The sequence below is a fragment of the Alexandromys fortis genome, unplaced genomic scaffold, assembly GCF_014885135.2.
Source record: "Alexandromys fortis isolate MF-2015 unplaced genomic scaffold, M_Fortis_MF-2015_v1.1 scaffold_7, whole genome shotgun sequence".
Lineage (NCBI taxonomy): Eukaryota > Metazoa > Chordata > Mammalia > Rodentia > Cricetidae > Alexandromys > Alexandromys fortis.
In genome coordinates, this window is record NW_026067920.1 from 8,993,104 (window position 1) to 9,000,885 (window position 7,782).

The 7,782-nt window shown below is 49.0% G+C and overlaps 1 protein-coding gene across 4 annotated transcripts in view; it reads left to right on the plus strand.

The window, feature by feature from the left end:
• Ogdh (oxoglutarate dehydrogenase) overlaps positions 1 to 3,821 on the plus strand; it is a 64,074-nt gene extending 60,253 nt beyond the window's left edge. For all 4 annotated transcript variants that reach the window (XM_050140880.1, XM_050140879.1, XM_050140877.1 and 1 more), the window contains 4 exons: positions 84 to 156; positions 2,059 to 2,222; positions 2,438 to 2,592; positions 2,717 to 3,821. In XM_050140880.1, coding sequence (XP_049996837.1) covers positions 84 to 156; positions 2,059 to 2,222; positions 2,438 to 2,592; positions 2,717 to 2,837 — 513 coding nt within the window. In that variant the 3' untranslated portion in view covers positions 2,838 to 3,821. The remainder of the gene's footprint in view (positions 1 to 83; positions 157 to 2,058; positions 2,223 to 2,437; positions 2,593 to 2,716) is intronic.
• Positions 3,822 to 7,782: the final 3,961 nt, after the last annotated feature.

Sequence of the window (7,782 nt, forward strand, 5' to 3'; positions counted from 1 at the left end):
AAAATATATATATATATATATATATATATATATATATATATATATATATATGTAGTCTACTGTGAACTTATTTTGTCTTTCAGTTAATCGTCTTCACTCCCAAATCCCTGCTACGCCACCCTGAGGCAAGAACTAGCTTTGATGAGATGCTTCCAGGTAGGTGTGGGGGCTTATGTGTTTCCTGGAACGGTGTTAGCACTGGTGGCTCTTTGCTGTTCCGTAGGGCTTATGTGGCTTGTATTTATCCATCTCCTGAGGCTCTTTCCAGATTTTTAGTCATGCGATAAAAGACTTTGAGTAGCCCCAGGACTGCATTAAAATAGCAGAACATGGTGGCACATTCTCTTAATCCCAGCACTCTGGAACCAGAGACAGGAGCATCTCTTGAGTTGTAGGTCAGCCTGCTCCACAGAGCAGTTTCCAAATCAGTCACAATTGCATGGTCTGACCCTGTCTAAAACACAAAACAACAAGAACAAAAGAGACCCTACTGTGTGTCTAGAGTTGACAGCTCACACCGCTCAGGGGCGCAGGTCTGGGAGTGTGTTCCTCACAGCGAGGAAAAGGTGCAAGGGAAGGACCATGCAGCTGCACTGCTGAGGTAGGAGTCTGTAGCTTGAGGTGTTTATCTGGAAAGTGACAAGCAGTGCTAATACAGGCCATAGCTACCCAGATGAAAACTGCTTCCTCTCAACCACCAAGCCCCTACAGTCTTCTGTACAGCAGGCCTCTTGTTTATTTTCTACATTTTATGTGTGGCAGCATTTACATGATGTGAAATCTACTGTCTTAGCCACGGAGGAACATTGTTACTTTGTCCAGCCATCACGCCATCTATTTATTTGTAGAGCTTACATCAGATAAAGAAATTATTTATTTATTTGTTTGTTGTTTGGTTTGGTTTTTCAAGGCAGGGTTTCTCTGTGTAACAACTCTAGCTGTCCTGGAACTAGTTCTTGTAGACCAGGCTGGCCTCGAACTCACAGAGATCCACCTGCCTCTGTTTCCTGAGTGCTGCAATTAAAGGTGTGCACCACCACTGCCCTTGCCAGTGCCACACTATTTACTAAAGCTTTTATAGTTCATTTTGAAAGTTTTCTTCTGAGCTTTGTCTTAAAATTTTATTTGGTTATTCATTGATCCTTGTGTTGCTCTATGAATTTTAGAGAGCAAGCCTTTCTTCTACAAATTTCATCATTTTATTTAACTTAATATATTTGTGTGCGTGTGCGTGTGTGTGTGATGGGGAGTTTGTATAGTATGTATAGAAGTGAGAGGACAACTTTCAGGAGTTGGTTCTTCCACGTTATGGGGTTCCAGAGGCTGAGCTCACGTCAGGTGTGCGTGGCAAGTGTTCTATCCACTGAAACACCCTCACTTTCCACCTTCCATTTGATGCCATTATTTCTTCTTGCCCAGTTGTTGTGTTTAGGACTCCAGTAGTATGATGAATAGAAGTGGTGAGGGTGGGCCTGCCACCTTTGTTCTTGACCTTAGAGGCACAGTTTCCAGTCTTTCACCATTGAATATGGTTTATGCCTCCCGGGTGCTGGGATTAAAGCCATGTGGCACCACCACCTGGCTTGAATATGATTTTTGCCATGGGTTTTTCATCTATCACTCAGTCGTTTCCCATTGAATGTTTGTTCAATCATGGAAACAGTCAGGTCTCCATGTTTGGTACACACCAGTTGTACCAGCAGTTGTTTAGGCGTGTCCTCTGAGTGTTTGCACATTTGTAAGGTGTGTGTGAAAGCAGCCATCAGACGATTGGTTTAAGACAGTCTCTACTACTGTGTAGAATGAACTGACCTTAAACTCAGAGAGATCCACTTGCTTCTGTCTCCTGAGTGCTAGGGTTAAAGATGCACATCCCCATGCTGGGTTCTGCAGCACTCTTAGTCTGAGCAGATTCACAGGCTTCAGTAGCTCATAAGGTAGAAGTATCTCTAACCCTCAGAATCCATAGATCCCAGCCACTGTGGGACAGCTCATGCACAGCCACCATGGAATAGGCCTGGAGAAAGAACCAGCCCAGCTGTAGAAATTTTCTTGTAGGAACCCACTTTCAGCGTGTGATCCCAGAAGATGGCCCTGCAGCTCAGAACCCAAATAATGTCAAAAGACTTCTCTTCTGCACTGGCAAGGTGTACTATGACCTCACCCGAGAGCGCAAAGCCAGGGACATGGCAGAGCAGGTGGCAATTACAAGGATTGAGCAGGTGAGAGCATGTGGTATCGCAGCCAGGTGCAAGTGTCCCACCTCTCGGGTATTTGGGCTATGGTGCTTTGGCAGAACGTTGTTTACTGAGGTTTCTAACCTTTCCCACCTGCAATAGCTGCAAGACTTTGCCTGCTGGAATTGCAGCCACCCTTTGTGTAACCCTCCCCACCCTCTGGATGTCCCTTTCTTGATCCCAGCTCTGCTCTCTTTCAGCTATCACCATTCCCCTTCGACCTCCTACTGAAGGAGGCACAGAAGTATCCCAATGCTGAGCTGGCCTGGTGCCAGGAAGAGCACAAGAACCAAGGCTACTATGACTATGTCAAGCCAAGACTTCGGACCACCATTGACCGTGCCAAGCCTGTCTGGTAAGGCCCAAGTCCCCAATGGCGAGACCTGCTGGTGGGCAGTTAACCTGGAAACAGGTAGAGAAGAGCAGGCAGGGCCCACCTCTGACTATTGCCCTCATTACTACCTCTCTCTGTCTCTCAGGTATGCTGGCCGAGACCCAGCAGCTGCTCCAGCCACCGGCAACAAGAAGACTCACCTGACAGAGCTGCAGCGCTTCCTGGACACAGCCTTTGACCTGGACGCCTTCAAGAAATTCTCTTAGGCGCCCTGGAGCTGATCAGGCCATGGTCCCCCGAGTCCATGATGCTCTTTGCTTCTCAACTAAAGAATAGTGCCTCAGCACTGCCCACACTTCTGCCCTTTGCTGTGCCACATCCTCCCCACCCCCACTCCTGTTCTCATAGGAATTAAGCTGTTGTCTGCTCCAGTGCTCAGCTGCTCCCCAGGCCAGATACTGCCCAGCTTGGGCTGACTTCTCAGGCTACACACCTGCCATGGAGGCGATAAGGAGCAGGACGAAGAAAGGTCCCTCAAGATATCCTAGGAAAGGCAGCTCTGGCCCTATCCATGCTCACCAAGTAATCCTCCAGGATTGGAACAGAAATCCTGTGTGGCTTCCCAGAGCACTAGTAGTCAGTCCTTGTCACCTAGCAAGCCACAGATTGAAAACTAGGGCTAGCTTTGTCTTGCTAGGGCCAAACTAAGAAGTAATGGAGGAGCTATAGCTGGCAGGTTTTTGGGGCGTCATTCAGCTGTTGGGTGAGTGGAGAATGGTACAGAGCAGCTAAAAAGGCCTTAGCAACAAAGTTAGGTCCAGTTCTGCTACCCTTCTTGGGATTGGGCTGTGGGGAATTTGCCCTAACTACCATGCCTGGAGTGATTGGCTCTGAGTAGAGTCCAGAAGCTCCCTTGGGTCCCAAACCCCAGGCACTGGCTGCCTCTTGGTCCTGCTGAATCTTCTCCCCCCTCCTCCCTAATCCCCCAGTTAATTCGCTTTCTGTTGTTCCCTTGAACACAAGGAAGCAGTTGATAGATTCTTCTCTTCGCTGTGCCAAGGCAGGTCAGAAACAGGAGATCAGTGATTAAGGGCAAGGTGACCCCGGAGCCAGCTGTCCTTCCTTCCTCTTTTGACCTTCAAAGGGACAGATCTGATTTATTTATTTTGGTTAAAAAAAAAGAAATGATAAAAAGGATAACCAACTTTGCATTGCATCGGCTTGACCCATAAACTAAGTTATCATGGCCAGTCTGTCTGCTGTCATTCTGTGTGTTCCACCTCACTAGCCAGGCCTTTCCAGCCTGCTTGGGAACAGTCTTCTCACTGGGGACAGGGTGCCAGCTGCCACTTGCCAACTGGATGTGTGCCCCACAGCTTTCTGCGCCCCCTCATGGGCAACAGCAGTCATTGTACGTGGGTGTGTAATGCAAACTGAGTGGGCTGCCCTTCCTGGATGGTACCCTGCACTCTGAGTCAGCATTCCTCATGAGGTCGTCCTAATGACTGCCTTTCAGCCTGCAGATTAAAGCCTTGGCAGCTCATTTAACCTGGATATGAGACCTTGCACCAACAGTGGTCCTAGGACTGGGGCCTTAGCCCAGACCCCTCACCCTGTTCTAGGCAACACTAGCCCAAGCCTGGGACTCCGGTGCCTTCAGCATCGCCTTTCTCCTGCCACCTCCATGTAGCTTGGGTTGAGGCACTCCTAATAACTCCATCAGTACCCAGTAGAGAATGTCCTGGGATGGGAACAGCCCTTACTCTCAGGTGGGAAGGACAGAACACTAAACGTGCTGTCTGAGGTCACAACATTTGTTTGTGGTTGTTGGTTTGTTTTGGTTTTTTAGATTCAAATTGGCCTTTATTATTCACCTACTTGATAGAAAAAGGGATTTAGTAAACAGGGTAGAGCTGTATGAGGAACAGCTGAGTTGTTTACACACAGGAGCAGCACTGTCCTCCTGGCAGGTGCCATTGTCAGGTGCGCCTTTGAAAACACAGCCTATGCAGTGGTGGTACATGCGCTCAGGAGGCAGAGACCTGTGGATCTCTGTGAGTTCAAGGTCAGCCTGGTCTACAAGAGCTAGTTCCAGGACAGGCTCCACAGCTACAGAGAAACAGCCTACTGGACAGCAGTGGAAGCTCTTGCAGGAGGTGTGCTTGCAGTCTTTGCAGCTGCAGGAGCTGCTGGTGGAGTGGGAACAGCTGGGATCCATTCTGAGATCTGATGAAGCTAGAGCCACAGAGCAAGTGCCGAGGTCGTCAGTCTGCAGGAAGTTGTGGCTGCTCAGTACTTGTACTAGCCCGGTTTTCCCAGGGGTGGGTAGCTTAGAGCTGTGTGGAAGGTACCAAAGGGAGTGTGCCGGGACTTCACTGCTGACCTCATCCTGCCGGCTAGCTGGTGATGAGATCTGTGTCGTCTTCCCTCAACCTAAACACCATTTAGAAAGGATAGACCTGGCTGGAGAGATGGCTCAGAGGTTAAGAGCACTGGCTGTTCTTCCAGAGGTACTGAGTTCAGTTCCCAGCAACAACCACATGGTGGCTCACGACCATCTGTAATGAGATCTGGTGCCCTCTTTGACGTGTAGACAGAACACTGTACATAATAATTTTAAAAAAAACGGTAGACCAAGGCAACTGCAGGAGGGAGACTCGCCGTTTGGACTGAAAGGATGACAAGGATCAAGGTGTCTGAGTGAGTGGAGCCCAGAAAAGTGTGATCTGAGCGGGGTTCTGAAGCAGCTCGGCGTGGTAACCACTGGTGGTGGCAGGCCTGGCTGCTGGTGAAGCTGTTGAAAGTCCTCTGTGTATGGGTCAGTGGCTCTGAGTACCCTGCAAGGAGAAATGGCTTCATAAGTACTTTTGAAAGGCCAGGAAGAAGCCAGGTGTGGCCAGAATAGCACTGAGCCCCAGCATCAACAGCGAGTGAGCAAAGATGAATGGCCAAGGCTGCTTCATCCTCACTGTTACGGAACAGTTTTCAGTTAGAATTGGGCGAATCACAGAGATAGTCCTTATTTAAAATTCTGTCATCCTCCAGACAGAGACCCTCTTCTAGGTGATTGCAGGGTCACTGTGTCCCCACCCTAGCCTGCTGTCCCAGGTGCCATGAAGCTGTGTTAATCCCCCAGGTTCCCAGCTAGCAGGTACCTTTTGGCTGGTGTGCAGGGGCTTGTCAGCCCTGTCTCTTGCTAACCCTTTCTACCCCAGAGCTGGCCTCAGGTAGGTTAGTTGTCTTGGAGACCGTCGGCCTGCACAGCCTGAAGTCCCTTCCCACACTAAACCTCTGACCTGGTCACCTAGGAAACCAGCCCTGCTGAGAAATCGCCTAGGTTGTCAGATCAGCCCATATGTGTTTATGCCTGCCCTTTTGCCTTATTTGCCTTATTTCAGCTGCTTAGTCCTAAAGATTAGCCTTAAGAACAGGATTTAGCAGGCAGAGCTCTGTGAGTTCGAGGCCAGCCTGGTCTACAAGAGCTGTTTTCAGGACAGGCTCCAAAGCTACAGCGAAACCCTGTCTCGAAAAAACAAACGAGGATTTAGGGGCTGGAGAGAGATGGCTTAGAGTTTAAGAGCGCTGGAAAGAGGTCCTGAGTTCAGTTCCCAGCAACCACATGATCTGATGCTCTCTTCTGGCCTGCAGGCATACATTCAGACAGACCACTGTATAAGTAATAAAAATAAAAACAGGATTTAGATGTGTCGCATGCCTTTAATCTCAGTATTTGGGAGGCAAAGGTGGTGGATCACTGGGATTTTTAAGGACAGCCTGGTCTACGTAGTGAGTTCCAAGACAGCCAGAGCTACATGGTAAACCTGGTAAACTTTCTTTCAGAAAGAAAGAAAGAACAAACAGGAGAACACGCTGTAACATTAAAGAGAGCTCTGCTTAGTTCTAGAGTTAGCAATGCTGAGCTTGAAAGTAAATGGTGGTTTCCTGACCCATCTTGTGTAACTGAAGGCCCTGCAGATCCAAGTGAGTAGAAGCTACTGCACCTGGAGATATTTGGGGTTGAGGAAGGGAGGCAGGGTTTACAGATCAGGTGAGAACTCGGGACAAAATAGTCATCTCATCCCACGACAGCACAGACTCAAGAGCGGGCACAGAGTGGCAGAGGCTGATGGAAATGGCCTGGAGGCCATGCGCTGCTGATCTGAGTAAGAAATGTCCTTTGGACCCTTTGAGTCCTTGGGAAGGGGTCCTGTTCCTTAGCACCCACACCAGACATAGGGCAGTTAGTGCCCATGTGTCACACACACCTTGCTGGTCTCACCTGGACTATACGGACCACCCTGTTACTACAAAGTGGTCTTGAAATTCAGCCTGGATCCTTTGTTCCCTGTAGAAAGCCAATGGTTTAAGCCAGGCATGGCGGCACACACCTTGAATCCAGGCAGTTGGATCTCTGAATTTGAGGCCAGCCTGGTCTCAACTCTCATAGGGAGTTCTAGGATAACCAGGGCTACATAACAGAGAGACCCTATCTCAAAACTGCCCCCCCCAAAGGGAACCCAGTGGCTTCTATTCCCCAATGGGTAGACCCTCCAGAGGTGAAAAGAAAGGATGGCCTGGTATCCATGCTTACCTGGGTCCCTCACCTGCACCTTGGGCACACAGACTACAGTGACCAGCGTGAGGCAGGGGTTGTCTCAGGCCTGATGAAGGAAGGAAGATGACTTGTGAGACAGCAGTGTATGAAGATAGACAACATTCCTGGGATCCACAAGCTTCCCTGGGCTCCTGTCAGCGTGCACACCCTAGTCTGGACCCCAGACGGGTCCTGCCTGTTACTCAAGGAATTCTGGTGCATCGTCCAGGAAGTATTTGATGAACCTTGCTTACCACCGGGTGCTATGCACAGAAATGAGCGTGGAAGATGTGCAAAAAGGAAGGCCCAGTGTGCCAAAGAGCCAAGATGGGGCTCAAGATGCCAAAAACATGTTAATTTCTTTCTTTTCTTTTTACTTATTTATTTAATTTTTTTTTTTTTTTTGTTTTTTCAGGATGGTTCCTCTGTGTAATCCTGGCTGTCCTGCATCTCCCTGTAGACCTCTGATTCACAGAGATCCACCAGCCTCTGCCTCCCAAGTGCTGGGATTAATGACATGCGCCACCACCTTCCAGCCATGTTGATTTCTTAATGAACCTTCTCCTTAGCCCCTTGTCCCATGGTGCTGGTCACCTCTGCTTTCTCACAGGGACCTC